The sequence below is a fragment of the Ustilaginoidea virens genome, chromosome 7, assembly GCF_000687475.1.
Source record: "Ustilaginoidea virens chromosome 7, complete sequence".
Lineage (NCBI taxonomy): Eukaryota > Fungi > Ascomycota > Sordariomycetes > Hypocreales > Clavicipitaceae > Ustilaginoidea > Ustilaginoidea virens.
Window position 1 is genome coordinate 2,254,006 of NC_057322.1, and position 18,630 is coordinate 2,272,635.

The following is an 18,630-nucleotide window of genomic DNA, read 5'->3' on the forward strand; positions in this document are numbered from 1 at the left end:
ATGCCAATCAACATCAGACCAGTACCAGAATCCCGCTTATATGGGCTCCAATCCCAGTAGCCCGATCGGACCAGCGGTTGGCAATATTCCTTGCTTTTGCTGCGTCCGGGGTGCATGGTCTAGTGGAGCGGTTCGTCTCAAATTGGAGCCATCTTATCTTGGGAGCCAAGGCACCAGATCGAACGCAGCAGGTCCATTTCCTTGGCGACGGCTTCAGGCACCACTTGACAAAGTCTGATGAATTCTGCGTGGGGACCTTGCGGGTCGTACGTAGTAAGCCATGTGTAGGCGAATACGAGGCCCACCATGTCCGTATGTTCGAGGCTGGAGTGCATAAAGTCAAGTTCAAGAACGGAAGTGGCAGAGCCAGTTATGAGCGTCATTAATATTGTTGTCCGTACACAGTACATCCTCCCGGGGGTTGGTTAATAATTCGAGCAAGACCAGGGCTGGAAATCCCATCATTGCCTTTCCCGAATTCTCAACGTGGCAACCATTCGAGTTCGCGCTCCGCCGGCATACTCATCAATAAGCCATGCTTGAGGATTTCGCCAAATCGCAACCGGAGCCAAGGCTTTGCAAGAGGCCTTAGAACTACCAACCTTAGCATAAACCCACTGACACATTACCGCGTATTTATGCCGAACTCCCTCGGACAAAACAAATAGAAATACACCCGGTGATACATCAATGCTTCGAGTACATGGGAGCGGTAGGGTTTCCACTCCCTAAAGCCATCTCTCCTAGGACCTTTGTCACAGCTAAGAGACGACGTACCACCGAAAATCACGATGAGGTGTCCCTGCGCTATTGAATGACCCCAACTTGTTCAGTGTGAGACCATCAGTGGATTGAGCTTGCATGCACCTCATGGCCGCAGAATTAACCTGCGTAGACGTAGACGTGAGGATGAGAGAAGGCTGATACCTACATACTGCTACTGTAGGGCTGAATTATATGCGCACTGGAAAATTGACATCTGCTGACTCAATGCATCACATTACCGCATTTCGGGTGTTAACATTCCGTTTAAGCCTCCTGGGCCTTTGGATCTTTGCTTCAACAGTACTCTGAACAAGAATAGTAAAACCACCACCTGTTTCTGGCGGTATTCGATAGGAGAAGATATGACCAGTCAGTATTCTATCATTCATGCAACATTTCATAGAGTAGGTGGGCTCAGCTTTGAAGGAGGCGGAAGGAGCTTTGAAGGAACTTACAGTGATTGTGCACTCTCTGCATATATAAATGTATTATAGCTTGGTAATAACGTCAATGGTATAAATTTAGTATTATTAAGCCCTAAGCTAGGCATCGTGGACTTGACAACCCTATCACAGTGGTAAACGGTATACTTATCAAGGCCCATCATCATTTGCTACGTTGCGGACTAGCACACCTGGAGTTACGGATAATACAACCTGTTTATGGGAGGAGATTACGCGTATTGGATCCAAAGTTCTATGACGGACTTCAGCAAACGACGATACTGTGCCAGTTTCTCCATCAGCGATTAAAGGGGTATCGTAGAGGTTCTTCTCATTTACAGGCCGATTTAACAAGGAATATCACTAGTTTATGAGTGTGGATATGTTCTGCTGCTCTGCGTAGGAGACTATTGACAACTCGGTCATATTTTTGGCCATATCCTATTACATGTGTTGATTATAAATCGACCAAATTTTCCCCCTTGAAAGAATGAAATATATGAGCAGCGCGGATAGACGCAAGGCATCCGTTCTTTAAAGTCTCTGGTGGTCAGGTTTTTTTATCTTTCTCGCACTGGTGTATAGGTGCGAAGATCTTGTTATAGCCAGTATCTAAAGCCCCGAGGGAAGAGTTGTGATCCTTGGATATTAAGTCTTAGTAGACGCATCTATCTTTCTTGTAGTATGACTCAAGCACTTATTGTTCGTTGACACCGTAAGTGGATCGATATATTGGGAGACACGAATATGCCTATTACTCTCCAATATTGAAGCATACTCACTCGTAATGTCAGTTCACTATTTGGAATCTTTTGTCCTGGAGATCCATCAGTTACCTAGGCAAACGACTGAAAACCTAATCTAATTGCAGCAGAATGCAACCGTTTATACACTTATACCAGAAATTTACATTATGGACTGCCAGAATAAGGCTTTTGCTAAATTTCCTACAACCGTGTAAATCGAGTCCAACAGTGAACGTGGCATATTCTATTCTATTTACTACAGAAGCCGTCCAAACGAAGCAGCCAACGAAGAACTGGTAAAAAACGGCTTCAAAGGCCTTTGACTGCAAAGATCTTTTTCATTTAGTCATTACCATGATTTTTTTTCATGGATAAGCAAGAGATTGGAGCACGTGCATGGACGTGGTCAACTGCCAAGTCGGTGAACCGGGAACGATGCTGTTCTTGACAGAACTTCTCTTTGATCGTTGTCAGATCCACGTCTAAAAAAGACAGAGCCAGACCATGACGCATGACAACCCTGTCCCCGACAGGCGAGCTTGTTGTTCGGACAGGATACGTTGAGCCGCCATTCCCTTGTGTAGATGGACCCAGCAGCGGGCCGGAGATTGGCGCGTCATGCGTCTGCTGGACAGACAGCGACAAGAGGCATTGGCAAAATCTACACCGGTGGCGCAGCAACTCAGCTTCGAGGGATTTTAAATGACTTTCAATGGTAAATTAAAAGTAGGACCAATGATTTGTCTGCGAACAAGTCGGGCTGGATTGCGCGGCAGTACGGAGTACTCGGAAGGCTGTGGTGGGGAGGGTACGGCAAGCTCTCAGTGCACGGCCGCTATAAACGCCCTGTGTGCGTTGCTGCAAAGGGCCTGGCGGCTGTTAAGTGGCCTCCATGGTGCTGCCTGCCTGCCTCAATGCCAGCAAAACATTGGCGTCCTGCCTCCTCATTCACACCAGACTCGTGCCCTTCCCGAATTCAGCCTGGAGACAAGTTTCGCCTACGAACGAACCTCGCTAGAAGACGTTCCTGGTCAGTCATTAATATCAATTCTCTCTTTGATGCCGAGAGCGCTGCAATTTTATACTGTGGATTGCCATCAGGACGTTTACAGAGGGCGTACCCCACGTATTCAGATGACCCCCGCCATACTATGCTGTGATTGGTCCGTATCCCGCGAAACCCGCTTGCAAGTTGCTTCCTTGTCGCGCTTCAAGTGATGAAAAATGCTGCACCGTCTTCCAATCCGCTGCGACGCTCTCCCGCCATCCATGCGCGCAGCCCAACCCCCCCGTTTCCCACCATGCCCATTGTGCCAATCGCCTGGACAAGCCTGGACGAATATGTTGAGAATCTTTGCGAATTCATCAGCTCGCCAATTGCGCGCCAAATCACCGGGGGCATTCACGTCAACGATGCTCTCATCCACAATGCCTGGGCCACGCTACCCAAGGAATGGACCGACTGGTGGTCCTTGTTTCCCCACCATCGTCTTGCGCAGCAGCAACTCATAGACAGTATCCGCGAAGAAGCCGACCGACCCGAGGCCAGCTCTGAACTTGATGGCATGGATTCGCGCCCCGGCCAGACACCCGAATCTCTCGCCGCCTGGCTGGCAAGGCTGCAGCAGCTCGCCCTCCCCCGGACGCCACGCGAGGGTCCCACAACGCCTTTGCCGGAAATCCTCACCCTGCGCATGACGCCCAAGAAGATTGCCGAGGTCTCCAAAGTCGTGGCTTACATCCACAGCATCTGCCAGAGGAGGAGCATAACTCGAGTTGTCGACATGGGCGCAGGGCAAGGCTACCTGTCCGTCAGCCTGGCGTACCTATTTCCCCAGCTGCGAGTCCTGTCCATTGACGGCAGCGAAGCCCAGGTCGCCGGGTCGCGGTCATTCTCTGGCTCTCTGGCTATATCCGAGCACAGGCTGAAGCACCTGGTTCACTGGATCGACGGCTCGCCGGCGCTTGCGAAGCAAATCGAAGACTGGGCCGACGGCCAGCCCTGTCTCCTGGTCGGACTGCACGCCTGCGGAAGCCTGCCAGAGACCATGCTCAGGTACTTCACCACGGTGAGCTGCATCGACGCGGTAGCCGTCGTGGGGTGCTGCTACAATCACATCGTCCCCCGCTCGCCCAGCTGTCCGGACGGATTCCCCATCAGCTCGGCACTGCAAAGACACAACGTGGTGCTCAGTCCCACGGCCCTGATGGCGGGTTGCCAGGCACCAAACAACTGGAAGAGAAAAAGCGCGCAAACGATGGCTGCCGAGGAAGACTCTGTTTTCGAAAGACGTCGCCTGTATCGCGCGATACTCGAAAAAATCTTCTTCGACAAGGGCATCCCCGTGGCTGCTGGTGCGGACGGCGAGCGGCCCATCTGGGGTATTCGCAAGGGCGACGTGGCGAGCTTCACCAAGTTTGCGCGCAGGGCCATGGAGTGTCTACAGCTTGGGTATGAGACGGTCCCGACTGCTGAGCTGGTGGGGTACGAAGAGCGGTACAAGGGCTGCATGGGCCAAATCTCCATCTTGTGGACGCTCGGCGTGCTTTGCTGCAAGGTGGTGGAGAGTGTGATTGCAGTGGACCGGTATTGCTTCCTCAGAGAACAGGGGGCGCGAGCGGTTGATATTGTGCCGATTTTCGACGTCAATATTTCGCCTAGGAATTTGATGATGGTGGCTGAGAAAGAGCCGAACCCCAACCCGTTGTGATTCAAGGCGCCAGTGTGCAAAACATGTATGTATACTAATGGATGGCCTCAATGGCCCCTGGATCACAGTAGGTCATCGTTTTCCAACATGCGACCTGGATGCGAAAGACCGGCAGTCAGGGTGGATGAATACGTTGGATGTCATCGCTGACAAGGCTTTTCCGTGCCGACTCCACGACAGAGCCGGCGATGACAAGTAAAAGATCAAAGATGGCAGGTCATCTCCCAGGCGGCATGGCAAGTAGTATGCTCAAAGTTGTCGAGTCGTGTCGCGACCACCTAGAGCTACGAGGAAATCGTCGTCAAAGAGAGCTGGAAAGCCAGAACGACGCATCTATAACGTTCAACGGCTAGGCTTTTGGCTTCGACAAACACTGTTTTTTATTGCTCACAGGTTTTATGGTCCAAAAGTCTCTCAAGAAAGTTGTTTTATCAACCAAAGGGTTTCAAATAGCCGGGCATGGCCAGGTGGCGGCTGGGGGCCGGCGGCAAGCGAAGGCTATACCGATCACACAGGCTACGTCATTGGGAAATATCAGAACTTGGTGAAGGGGAGCGGAATCCCCGTGGTCCGTATCACTCAGCCGGGCATGGCCAGGTGGCGGCTGGGGGCCGGCGGCAAGCGAAGGCTATACCGATCACACAGGCTACGTCATTGGGAAAGATCAAAACTTGGTGAAGGGGAGCGGAATCCCCGTGGTCCGTATCACTCAGGCGGTAGTGGCGTCTATCAAATGGCCGTCGACTACGTATGCATCTTCCCGCTTTGGGCTTCTTAGAAGAGCCTGCCACGCCGGTCTCCGAAGGCATCAACCAACTTGCCGGGTCTTGGGTGGAGAGGAACAGTCACGCACATCAAACACTAGTGCACTGCGGAGTAGGCCGTATTCTGCTCAATTCTCCAGTTCCTACTGAAACTAGTAGCCTTAAAAGGTCCACCAAGTCGCCGAGACGAGCCACACCTGGGACCGACTTTTATAACTTCACAATCCTTTCTCTCCGGCAAAAATTCACCCTGTTTCTCAACACCGCCCGCCTCCCCCCTAAGAAATCAGGAAACTCAAGTAAAGCAGCCTATCTCGAGACGACCCATCAACTACAAGTCCGCAACCCTTGCCCAGAGACAGAAACAAGACGTACAAGATGCACTACAGGGTTCAATTGATCGTCGCCATGTTTGCCATGGGAGGCCTTGCGCGCCCCAGTGGTTGCCAGGTACAGCAAGGCCTGGATTGCGACGACTTCAAAACGCCGGAGAAGCCCGAGCGCCCGCTTATGTGCAACTTTCGGAACCAGTACAACGGCTACACATGCTTCCCTGTCAACAGCTGCAATCAATGCGCCGAAATGAACCCAGGTCGCAAGGTCTGGTGCGGGGTGAAGGCCCATGACGCGTGGGTTTGCAACACTCCGCCCAAAGGAATGTAAAAGGCGTCCCTATCCGTGACCCGGAAGGTCCCGTCCCCGTCACGGCAGCAAGGCGTAGATATATTTTAATAAGGATGCAATTCTTAATTTAAAAGGGACTTACTCAGCTTTTAAATTCAGATAAGGTTCTGCTTCTAGGAGCTGAACTACTCTAGAGTATCTAGGGCTTTGTAGGGCTACTCTGTATATCTTTCTTAGGTAGATGCATATTTTTTCTATATTTCTAATATCTTTACTTATTATTTAGTCTATATATAAGGAGAATTTTCACTTGCTATTGGGTCTCTAAGACGAGCCTAAAATTATCGTCTAATAAGAGAGTACTATTGAGAATTATCTTATACTTAGTCTAGCTACTAGAAGGGAGTAATAAGCTGTAAAGTAGCCTTAGTCGAGACTAAATTAAAAGCCAGTTTAAGTAGAGAGCCTTCAGTTCTACTACCTCTTAAAATAGTAGCGCCCCTTTAGATATAATTGATCTCCAAACGAAATGAGATTTGCGTCTGGCTGCATTTTGACTCCTTGGCAGGGCCTGCGGACAAAGGAGCAGCAGACTGGTTCACTCCGCTTGTATGAAATCATTCTTGAATGCATATAAAAAACGCGATTCTCAAACCAATCTACAACCCAACCCAAGACCAAGTGGCTGTTGCGCTGTTGCCGGCTCACCTCGAGTAGTTCGGCCGCCATCGGCCACCCAAGTCAAAACTTGTCTACCACCGCTAGATATAGCCAAGTAATCCTCCATGTCTGCCTACTATAGCGCGAGATGGCAGTGACAAAGATGGCACACAAACTATCAATTCAATCCCAATCTGCCCTCTGTTCCGACCCGACTCCTATCTATACTGGTCGCCTATTCTATCCGCCACCTGACGTAGCAATTCAGAATCTTATCCTTAGGAACAAAGAGGTCGCTGCCTCGACAAACTTCCATGACTTTATACTAGGAATCGGAGGCTATATCCTCCTTGCCCCCCCCCCTCAGATACTCCAACAGTCTTGCGGAATACTCATCCGCCATAAGATCTTCCGGCGGGGATGCACATGGCATGCCGCAAGAGTTTTGTGGCCGGTATAGGCCAGCGAGCCTTGACGCGGTTGCTGAAGAGGTTCCCGACGGTGCTATCTTTGAAAGAGACAGATATCGCTTTAAAGATGTGGAAGCGATAGAAGATGGCTGGGTCGGGGCTTTTGGTAGGTAGGCCAAAGATGGCTGAACCAAGGTTAGCGAAGGCTACTATAAGGATGAGTAGTAAAATCTGTATTTTGAGAACTCGATAATGGTGGGCTATATAATAAGCAGACTGTATATAGTAAGTGCTTTATCTATTCCTTAGGAGGAAGCCTGCTGTTTAAATAGAGGCACTTTGCGAAAACATGCGTTGAATTTAAGTATATAATTAAGCGCAGTGAGAATTACTAGAATTACCTTGTTAAGAGGCGGTGCTGAGCTTAATAAGGAGTATTAGAATTACTTATAAAGAGCAGGTGCTTAGTTGGCTGGGCGAGCCGTCGGGAGAATTCACGAGTTTTCCCGCCGTATATGCAGCGCCACGTAGCGTCTTGTATATTACTATCAGAAATGCCTGGTTGATACAGGACCAGCTTCATCCGAAGTTATAGCACCGTGAGAAGTCCTTACAAGTGCGGAAAACACCGTATTGTATGTACGTTGCACGCCAATGTTGAGAAAGTTGACAAGTCGGACCTATGCGTTAGCTAAGCAACGCGTGCAAAACGCTGCCATACCGGCAAAACAAAAACGGAAAATCGGAAAACGGATGCGTTGGCCCGTGCATATCCTGCGCACAAACCGCCAGGCCAGGCACTTGGTGGCGCAGCGCGGCGCAGCGCGGCGCAAGCGGGGATTGGGATGGGGACAGGGAAGGGGATGGTCCGACGTTGATTTGCCCAAGCCTTGTTTGTTCGCTGCCGATCTTCCGTGAATGCGTTGCCCTTGCGGGTCGCCCGTTCATCGTCTGCATTTTCCTTGATCAACACGTACCATGTCAGCGTGTTGGCTTTTCGCCGACTGGTTCTCAATCAGCATCCGCCGCGGCCAGGTTCCGGTCGTGCTTGCCTCCGCTCTCGAATTGTCCCTGTCCCATCCATCCTTCGGCAGCAGCTCGGCAGCAGCTTGGCAGCAGCTTGGCAGACCCCAACGGTCGGCAGGCAGCTGTCAGCCTCGGAGAGGAGCCGCCTGGATCGCCCGCCATGGCCCCTGAAGTCGCGTCCAAGGCTGACCATCTGACCACGCCAACGCCACTTCGCCAACCACGGCAGTTCGCCAGGGAGAACTCTCGTCCGTCACCACTGGCAGAGCATGCGGCCTGCAATGACAAGTATGTCATTGTCTATGACTTTGCCGGCATAGGTACCGCTGCTTTGCCCTGGAGCGTAGCGTCAAAAACACACTAACGAGGAAGCAGACTTTGACGTCGCCTCCAAAGAATTCAACCGTTTGCTGGACTGCCTGGAAGCAGCAGGCCTGCACACAGAGGTTCGTCCAGGCTACGAGCAAACCATACTGGTCCTTGTCAAGGCAAATTCCGAGTTGTTGGGCAACACAGTCTACAAACATAGGTAGGCCTTCGCTGAGGCGCTGTCGGAGCCAGCCTGGAATTACCAGCATGCTAAAACGCCGTGCAGAGTCAAGGATTGGCTGTACGCCATCAGGCAATCCCATCCCGGCGGCGACAAAGACACCGTCGTCAAGGGGTCATACGAAGCTGAAGATCTTCTTGCCCTGTATCACCTCATCTCATGGCCCAAAGACCTCGGTGGTGCCGGCATCACCCCGGAAGTAACGCCCTGGGCAAACGTCAAATCCATCTTTCCTCTTCACAACGAAGCGGTCAACCAGTCTCTTCTAGGGCATCTGAGCAAACGCCTCATCTTGACCTCGGAGGACTTTGACAAGATTCGCGACCTCCACGGGCCAAAGGTCGCGTTTTACTTTGCCTTTATACAGACGTATCTAATGTTCTTGACGTTTCCCGCCATTACTGGCCTCATTACTTGGCACTTCTTGTCAAAGTACTCGCTCACATATGCCATATTGACCGGCGTGTGGTGTACTGTGTTTTTGGAATACTGGAAAATCACAGAGATTGACCTTAGCATTCGTTGGACAGTAAGGGGCGTCAACAAAGTCAAGGTCAATCAGCCGAGTTTCAAGTATGACAAGATCATTGTGGACGAAAATGGCCGCACGAAGCATTACTTTCCGAAATGGAAGCAGATTTCTCGCCAGTTGCTTCAAATTCCGTTTATAGTTCTGGCCACGCTGGTTCTGGGCCTGATGATCTCCTCCGTCTTCGTGGTCGAGGTTCTAATCTGTGAGACGTACGAGGGGCCACATCAGTTTTACTTGGTAAGGTCCCTTTCCATGGCAGTACAGACCATCCTACTCGCTAACTTTGGATATTTAAAGAAGTATGTGCCTACAATAATTCTGGCCGTCGCTATCCCCAGAATCTCATCATCCTTGGAAGGAATTGCCTCGGCTTTAACCGAGTATGAGAACCACCGCACTGCCGATGACCATGAAATGTCCTTGACGCAGAAAGTCTTTGTACTCAGCATCATCACCAACTATCTCCCGATTCTCCTAATAGCATTTATATACGTACCATTTGGTGACGACATCGTCCCCCACATAAAGCAACCTCTCCAGCGTATCCTGCCCGCATCATTCGCAGACAAGCTCGTCTTCCGTGCTTTCCGTGCGGATGCTGATCGGCTGCGAAATCAAGTCATTGCCCTTACCGTCACAGGTCAACTGTCGGATTTCTTCGAGGAAAACATCTTGCCATTGATCAAGTACAAACTGAGTGACTGGTACCGCGACTACCGTCGAGCTTACACCAAAGGCACCATGCTTCTCACGCTGACATCTGATGATCCCGACGAGGCAAGCTTCTTAAAACGTGTGCGCAACCAGGCGACAAGGTCCAAGTACAACGTTCAAGATGACATTGCGGAAATCGTGCTCCAGTTTGGCTACCTGGCGCTCTTTTCGCCAGTCTGGCCATTGATCTCCATGGGGTTCCTCGTCAACAACCTGATTGAGCTTCGGTCCGACTTCGCCAAGATTTGCTTTGAGCACCAGCGACCTGCGCCGACGCGATCTGACGGCATCGGACCGTGGGTCACCGCCCTCGAGACACTGACGCTCCTTGGGAGCATCTCCACCGCCGCCATTGTCCATCTCTTCGGAACTGATTCCGTTGGAGGCGGAAGCTGGTCAACCCTGCCTGTTACCATTTTCGTCAGCGAGCACGCCCTGCTTATTCTGCGCGCCTTGACAAGATGGATCTTTGAGCGTTACGGGTCGGAACAGATTCGGAGGGAGCGCAACGAAAGGTATGCTCGTCGCCTGCACCACCTGGAGCAGATTGAACACAACAAACAGGCGGGCTTGAATCTCTCTCCCGCAGAGAGAGAGCGCCGCAAGTCGGTGCTAGTCTTGGGGTCGGATTCCTTCTGGACGAAGCAGTTGGAAGATGGGAGCAGTGCGGCGGCGGGGCTGAGCTTGATCAACTTGGCGAGACAGTGGAAGAAGAGCCAGAGTGGGGAGAAGGAAGACTAGCTTAGCTTGGTGTTATTTAAGTGCGCCTCGGCCCAAGGACAAGAGTCAAACAAGCCGACTCAACTGGCAGTCAAACTTTACGGAAGCTGCCAATCACCCAAGACCTTGGCAGTCTTTTCTATCATCTTGGAAGCGAGGGTGGCGGTATATTTGGACGTAAATAGATGGCTAGAGCGCGCAGGCATGTCCACAACGGATTCCATTTGTAGTGCTAGCCTATTTTGCAAGAAACCGAGTTTCGGGTGGAAAACCCCTGTTCGTGCCACAATAAGCTAGAATGTTGTTGCCCTGCCTTGCAATTAGCAGATTTTTAAGGTTCAGTTGAACAGCATTTATATCTGGAAGCGGTTGCTAAAAGTGCTTTCCGTTATACAAGCAGCCGACTTATTAGATAGAACCCTACAACCGAGCCTTATTTTAGCTGTGTGCAAAAACTTCCCAGCTTTATTTGCTAGTGAATCCCACTCGCTGCCTTGTTCTACCCCCTTTTTCTGGCTAATACTATAATCCAAGAAGCTGAAAAGCCCCTTGGAAGCCCTAATGTCTAATTCAATACGATATCTAAGCTTGACCCTTCCAGGATATCGTAGGATTTAGCCCGATCGTCGCCCAATCCCAGAACTATGATGCCACTGTATCCTCGGTTACAGTAGCCCTTTAGGACTACCCCTATTCTACCAGATTGCTCCTTCCGGCGATGCTCGGCCTCTACTGACTTGGTCATTTGCTATAGTATCGTGTGTTTTACCTATGCATTCTGACACTAAATTACATAGCCATATGCAAACCCGCCCATTCGTGATTTTATTGTCATCACGCCAGGCGGACAGTTAAAACATGACCAGCTACGTGCGTAACCGGAATTGCCAGCCATATCATGAAAGTAGGCCCGGTAACCTGACCCTGATGAGCTCCCACCATGCATTAACTCCCAATTCATATCTGCAAAGGCGTCTACTGTTCCCGGGGAATGAATTACATCCTTAGCCCAAAATTCGCCGTAGAATTCGGGGACTGGCTGCTTATTCTGGGTTGCTTTTTTCTTGAGAGCAAGCTTAACAACGCAGTTTGGGTACATGACTTCATTTCCCCGATAGTTAAACGCCTGCATAGGCACGCATACCTGGCCCTGAGGACAGTGTATAGTCCTCATATGCTCATCTTGCTTTTTTTTGCCGTATGGAAAGCTGCAAACAATCAACCTCTCTGTTTCCATGTGGGCACCGCACTTGCCTCTTATAGCACGGTGAGCTTGGCTAACTTGGGCATGACATAGGTGGTGATACTCTTGGAGCACGTGGTTCTTCCATGGCGGGTTATTATATTCCTTCCCTACAATATCCCAATTTCCATTTGAAATAGAATACATGCGTTTCTGAAGCGCCGGATTCTTTAGCTTGCGTGTGCGGCTTACTTCTGCGAGAAACTGGTCGTAAGAAAGGTCGGGAATAGATCTTGGGCCATGGCTGTGATGGCGATGAGAAGCACCCTTGGGAGCAGATGAATGGCGCAGGGTGACAGGCTGGGGGTTCATACGTTGCGCAAGACACGCAACGGCGTTTAGGGGGAGAAGGAGGAGAAATAGCAGCATCTTAGTTATAAAGATATACAAGGAATGGAGGATAGCCAGGAATCTTTTTGAAACCGGAGAAAGCTTGGTGCCCAGGCGGCAAGGCAGTACGGTGGATTCATACCAGATAATAAATACTATCAGCCTTCTCCACATAAAGCAGTCATAGGTGTTAATGCATATACAAAAAAATTCGCCAGGAATTTGAGGATTATTGAGTTTACACATGAGTCGCGTCAGCGAATTTGGTACTCGGAGTAATGCCTCGTCACAGTAGCGCGAAGATTGGGTAATAGGGGGCAAATGCCCGCTCCCACCTGCGACCAAAACTGTATAGGAGAATTTTAGCAAGTGGAATGGGCTCTGTTGCGCTACAAGACTGCTGACAAACCGTTATTGCTAGTGTTCGCGCCGCTCCGTCAGCGCGAACCAGGCATCAGGGACTGGTCATGTTGCGATATTTATGCCAGACTGCCCAAAGCACAGCTAGTGTCGGGAATCGGAATGCACATGTAGAACAAATATTATGGCAGGCTTGTTAACGCAGCACCAGCCAGAGCGCTCCGGCACCTGCTCCTGGGCCTGGGCAAACGTTGTCCCCCGGGCCATCGACACATTTTCCATGCATTGGCAACCTATTTACCCATGCGGACACGCGGGGGTACCACCGACACCACGACCGTATACAGGTTTTTCTCCCGGACCCTGGGTTTCACATATAGGTTAGTAATGAGGCACTAGATGCTTTTTTCAGTTAAGGGCATCCTAGGTAGGTAACCCAGCTAGCCCAATATGTTATTATACAATGCTGCTACATGCCTAGGGAGTAAGGAGAATAATATTACGACTCGCTCGGCAATCGCTGAATTCCGGCTTGGTGGTGTCCTCTGTCACCTCGGTACAATAACGCTGGTCCTTTAGAGCTACACTATCTCCACCGTATGTATATACTTGAGTACTGTGGCTCAGGTGCTGACATCGCTATCGTTATCCATAATATCATGCTTTCCGGCGCATTCTGACACATACTTCATTTCTAGTGTCGGTACAGAGCATATGGAGCACATACAGGGCCGGCCTCAGTAAGGCAGGCTTACTCGGCCCAAAATAAAGCAAGTACCTACACATATATTTCTCTGTATAAAGTACACCTTTTAACATGATATAAATTCAGTATGTTTTTTTCCTAACAGGGGTACGTAAGTGCAGTGTGACAAAAATGAAGGGTTCTTGATTCGTAGAATTAGGCGTGGGAAGATGCCTGCTTCTGCTTTGAGCCTAAACTATTCAGCATGGATAGATGCGTTGCTGCATTGATGAGGCCAATCTAATATCGTTTTCCATCTGCGTTCCGATTTCTAACACGGTCCTACTTTCGGAAGTTGGGCCTGATACAGCGGCGTGGTCACTGATGACGCCTTGTTCTTTGTAGCAATGGCATTAAAAAAGAGAGTAGCTGTTAGAACTATATAAGTTATCCTTGCCGCCTCGCATAAAGCTACCTTGGGTGTTCCTGGCTACATTTCTTTTCTCCCACACCTTTTTTCGTCAAGATGCTACCAATACTCTTCTTTCTCTCGTCTATAGCCTCCGCAGGTCTTGCGCACCGCATCAACCCCATGTCTTCTACTCGCAATGTAGCTGCAGAAAATCATGCTCTTCATCGGCCTAGATCTATTCCCAACCTTACTTTCGAACGGTTCCTCGCGGAAGTTAGCCTTACACGCAAACAAACAAGTCCGGCGCTCCATACGCGCGCAGATGATGATGATCTTGATGTTTATGCGGGAGAAATTCGTAACCCTCCTGCAACTAACAGGCTGATCCAAGAGTACCACAGGCATTGCAAGAAAGCTGTTGGCCAAGGTTACCGTTCTTTTCGTGGCTCCTGCCACAAAAGGCTGGCTGAAACAGCCAGAATAATTTATTGCGCCAGACCAGCGTCAAACGATCCATTAAGAGGGGCACCTAGTCGGGTTATGCATTGCCCCAATGGCACGGTATGCACTACTTTAGAGGGGTATAACTATCTAGGACATCACGTACAATGGCCGACGTGTTCTGTTAAGGTTAAAGTCGATAAGCCAACAGTGAGAGTAGATAAGCACCCAAAAGCTGATTTCTCTGCGGACTTTTGGGCTGACGAAGTTCTCTCTCCGGGAACGAGGGACGCTTATGTGCAAATGGGGCAGCAACTACTAGGTGGACAAGGGTCAGGGTCAGGTCACTGGGCATACTTTGACGATATGGCTGGCAATTCAGGTTGGGGATATTCCTGGGCATGTTTGAATTGCCCGCCTGGCGTTATCCATATTCAATCTCATGTCAAAGCGGTGGCATATGGCTATCTGTTGTAGTAATGGCGTTGGTGACAATGCTCTATCATGAGTCATGTTCAAACTCAATTACATCAATTCCTGTGCGGCTTTTTTCCCTCTCTATAACACTTTTGGTTATCTGCAAATTATATAAGATTACCGATTCTTTACTACTATAACTGACGCCTAGAAGCCAATCTATCACAAAATACCACATGATCCTCCTCAATGCCACCTTGCCACCGATGTCGCATCAAACCATTCCAATTTTTCAAGATAACCCTTGGCCACCCCCCTGTTCTTTTTCGTAACTCAAGACGCTACCATTACTCCTCTTTTTTTCCGTTATAATATCTGCAGCCCTTGCGTATCATACTAACCATTTGCGTAAAGCTCAAAACGTTTCTGCTACAGTAAACAGGGCTATTCATCGCGCTAGACCTTGCTCTTCACGAGTTTCTCGTCGAAGTAAGTTGAAGACGCAAACTAACAAGTCTGGCGCTCTGCAACCGTCATGAAAATCATAATGGTATTTTCGGAGAACAGACTGATGACTCTTGCAACTAATTTCAAGCTTGGGGATATTTACGAGACTTGCCGTGAGCTTGGCAAAGGTTTGCGTGGTCTAGGGGGCGCCGGCGACAGTAATCATCCATCAGTGAGGAGAATTTAGTGCGCCATCCATCATACAGAGACATTAAGAAGTCCACCTTGCAGGACTGTACACAGTCCCGAGGACCAGCTATGCGGTACTATGGACGCATTTAGGCTTAGGTCATGTAAAGCAACCTGCTTCGACCAGTTTGAAGTCGATGAGCCAACGGCGAATACGGACTCGCCCAAAGATACTAAATACCAGGGGCACTGTTGGGCCGACCTGGAACGATAAACGCTTCGTGCGAATGACGTTGAATTTAAAGATACGGGGCGACAACGGAGTTCGTCGCACCACGTGGCCTACCCGGCCCGCTCTCATGACACGGCTGGCAGGTCGGGTTGGGGACGTACCTGGGCGTGTCTTCACGCCGGGCTTGATGATAGTTCGTTCCGAGGTGCGTGCGTTAGAGCAAAGCTACGTATTATAGCAGCTTATCGAATAACTGCACTGTAGATAGATATTTCACGTCTCGAAAGGCTGTCTCTTATAAATGTTTCCGAGCTATTCCTTGGGCAGTGCCGAGGTTCTAGAAATGTCGGGGGCAGGCATGTGGCGAGTTAGGGCGCGGCAGAATAGAAAGTCAAGGGAACGTCTCTATGGTAAAAGCACAACGGTCTTTTACATGACGAGGTATACACATGCAGCTCCGCGCACAACGCCATGTTACCTAATATACATGTTGCAGATACTACGTCATGACGTCCCGGGCATATTCATCCCCAGCTCGTACACCTCTCCGCCGCGTGGCCCCGAACCGTCACCTCCGTACCCGCGAACAGCATACTGCGCACCGACCTGGTGCTCCGATGAGGCACTCGTCGGATGCTGCGGTCCTCCACCCTGTAGCTCGGCTCTACCCCAGCATTGCTCCGGCGGCAATTCCGCCGGCAACAAAGTAGCATTCGGGTACAGTTCCGGTCTCGGCATATGGGATGGCGTCGACAGCTCGGGAATTGACGCGTCCACGCTTGGATACGGATGCTTGCTCAAGGTATCAAGCTCTTCCGTCCGTGAGATCTGCTCTTCCTTTGCAGTTCTCTGGTTCCGGCGTCGGAAGAAGAAGAAGAGCCCGGCCGCCGCGACAACCGCCACGATTGCCCCCAGCACGCTGGCCACAATCACGCCGGTTTTGTTCGTCCCACCAGTGTTTCCATTGCCACCATTTCCTCCGGCGCTGTCGCCTGTTTGAGAGGCAAGGGGCGCGCTGGGCTGAGTTCGGGACGGCACGCCCGTCGCTCCCGTCTGGGAAACGGACTCGGACACTGTTGCAACCACTTTATTTTCGGCCGCGCTGCAGTAGTACTCCCACACGCTTATAGCCGACGTCACGTCGTCGATGGCAGTGCTAGAGCAGTACCCTTTAACCTGCGAGGTGAGCGAGCTGGAGACCTTGCCGCGCATGCCGGATTTAAGGCAGGCGCACGAGGCGAGGGCTTGAGGTCCGGAGGCGCAATTCCATGCCGTTTGCTTTGTACGTCAGCCACTCGCGTTGCATGGTTGGAATGGCTGCATGCGTAAAGAGAACTAACATCTAGGACGGCGGAGGAGACGGCGCTTTGAGCGCACGATCGGAGGGCTTTGTACTGAGGCAGCGCCGTGATGTAGTACGACACTGGGCAAAACTGTCAGCCACAATTCCCACCCTACCTTTCCCTTCTCTCCTTGTTGATTTGCGAAAGAAAAAGTACAAGCGCAAAGGCTTCAAATGCAGCATACCATCTCCTGGGGGACCCTGAGGCGCAGCAAAGGAGGTTGTCCCGCTGTTCATCGCACAGTACTCGTTGTAAAAGGCCTGAGCGGCAGTGACGTCTTGGTCGTTTGTGCACGATAGTCGCACGGATTTACTCAGTGTTTCGCTGATGCCCTTGGCTCGATGGCTGTTGCACACGCAGGGGGCGAACAAGCTCGCGTCTTTGGGGCACTTGTCGGCCATCTGGAGCCAAAGTCAGCGAAACTTGGCATTGTTGGAAACCCTTGGCACGAAGGCGTACATCGGCCATGACGGCGTACGACAGCGCCGACTGTGCGCAATGGGGCAGGTAGGACATTTGCGACAGCTCCGTGATGTACGCATTGACTACGTTGCTGGGCTTCGGAAACGTAATCGCTTCGTCGAGGCTGCAGTACCTGGCCATGACGACCGAAGCACTCCACGTATCGCTCGTTCCGGCGCCTGTTCCGCACGTCGACGATAGATCCGCGTTGATGTTGTTCGTGACTTGCTTGAACTCGTTGGAATTGGAGCAAATGCATGTTTGAAGAGCGGTCTGGCTGTCGCCGCATCGGGACGAGTATGTTTCAATGAAGACGCCGTACGACACGGCGTAGGAGGCGCATGGTGCCTATGAAGCCTTGGTTAATCAGTCCAGGTAGGAAACAAGGCTGAGACGTACCAAAGACGTGAAGATCTCTAGGTCCGTCACATATACGATGCTGGCGGGCTGCACCGACACTGCGAGAATGGCAAGCCATAGCGTCGGTACGCGGAGCAATGGCATTTTTTCGGCGATGCCAGTCTAGGGGGGGAAGGTCTGGTGGAGAGAAGAAAGCGATCATTCAAGCCATCGAGTTGAATACTCGGTGCATACGTCCGTAGGCTCGCCGCTTATGTTCCTGAGCCGCTAATGGAACCATGTCGACAAGGGTGGTTCGTTCAGCTGCCCCAGCTAAGGGGACGCTTTCCAATGCCATTCGTTGGCTTTGCCGGGGTATCGGGCCTCTCCCTGGGCAGTTGGACCGTTGGAGGCTTGGAGCTTGGCAGTTGAGGGCTATGTTCTTATTGGGCTCAGTTTGATGCTCTGCTTGAACAGCCTTTGTGCCCTTTGTTGTGCGCTGTTTGACTAGCCGAGCAGTTTGCTGGCCGGCCCTATGAGTCAGCAGCAGCCTCACATATCCCTCCCCTCTTCTAGATAGCTTAGATAGTCATCATTGTCTTCCTTTTCCAGCATTATTGTATTGCTGCATTTCACAGGTAGGTGGGGGCGCGAGAAAGACCAGATTTGGAAGGTTCTGGGGGTAATTGATGGCTTTTCAGAAATGGAGCGGCGACACAATGAAGCTATTTCAATGCGACTCTGTCTCTTGCATCCCGGAACCCGCGTGGCATACCTCAGACAGCCATGTCGGGATGTGGAGTTCGCGTCTCGGCTGAAGCCGAATTTACGCTTATCAAGCGTCAACTGTCGCATCGCATTGACCGACCCTAATACTACCGAGTACACATGTACCCTTTGTCGGCGGGGACCTCTGACGCGAGTTTCAAAAACCGCTCTAAAAGCGGAAAGCCCGTCTTGGGAGCATCCTGCTTTAATCGGAGTCCAGCATCATGTAATCAAGCATGACCGATCTTTATACTCTGTAATGCATAAGCATCCATTGCGGCCTTTGACCTAATGTAT

General features: G+C 50.8%; 4 protein-coding genes across 4 annotated transcripts; 3 read left to right on the plus strand and 1 right to left on the minus strand.

Moving 5' to 3' along the window:
• Nucleotides 1-3,255: 3,255 nt before the first annotated feature.
• Nucleotides 3,256-4,665, plus strand: UV8b_08280 (uncharacterized protein; the record flags this gene model as incomplete). Its single annotated transcript, XM_043145777.1, has 1 exon — nucleotides 3,256-4,665. The coding sequence occupies one exon, from the start codon at nucleotides 3,256-3,258 to the stop codon at nucleotides 4,663-4,665; it is 1,410 nt and encodes a 469-aa protein (XP_043001712.1).
• Nucleotides 4,666-5,807: 1,142 nt separating this feature from the next.
• On the plus strand, nucleotides 5,808-6,092 carry UV8b_08281 (uncharacterized protein; the record flags this gene model as incomplete). Its single annotated transcript, XM_043145778.1, has 1 exon — nucleotides 5,808-6,092. One exon carries the CDS (start codon nucleotides 5,808-5,810, stop codon nucleotides 6,090-6,092), a length of 285 nt encoding a protein of 94 aa, XP_043001713.1.
• Nucleotides 6,093-8,309: 2,217 nt separating this feature from the next.
• UV8b_08282 (uncharacterized protein) lies at nucleotides 8,310-10,686 on the plus strand (the record flags this gene model as incomplete). The annotated part of the gene is made up of 4 exons (XM_043145779.1): nucleotides 8,310-8,469; nucleotides 8,525-8,678; nucleotides 8,745-9,468; nucleotides 9,529-10,686. The coding sequence occupies 4 exons, from the start codon at nucleotides 8,310-8,312 to the stop codon at nucleotides 10,684-10,686; spliced, it is 2,196 nt and encodes a 731-aa protein (XP_043001714.1).
• Nucleotides 10,687-15,925: 5,239 nt separating this feature from the next.
• On the minus strand, nucleotides 15,926-17,730 carry UV8b_08283 (uncharacterized protein; the record flags this gene model as incomplete). The annotated part of the gene is made up of 5 exons (XM_043145780.1): nucleotides 15,926-16,699; nucleotides 16,762-16,844; nucleotides 16,949-17,165; nucleotides 17,224-17,574; nucleotides 17,626-17,730. The coding sequence occupies 5 exons, from the start codon at nucleotides 17,728-17,730 to the stop codon at nucleotides 15,926-15,928; spliced, it is 1,530 nt and encodes a 509-aa protein (XP_043001715.1).
• Between the last annotated feature and the right edge of the window lie 900 nt (nucleotides 17,731-18,630).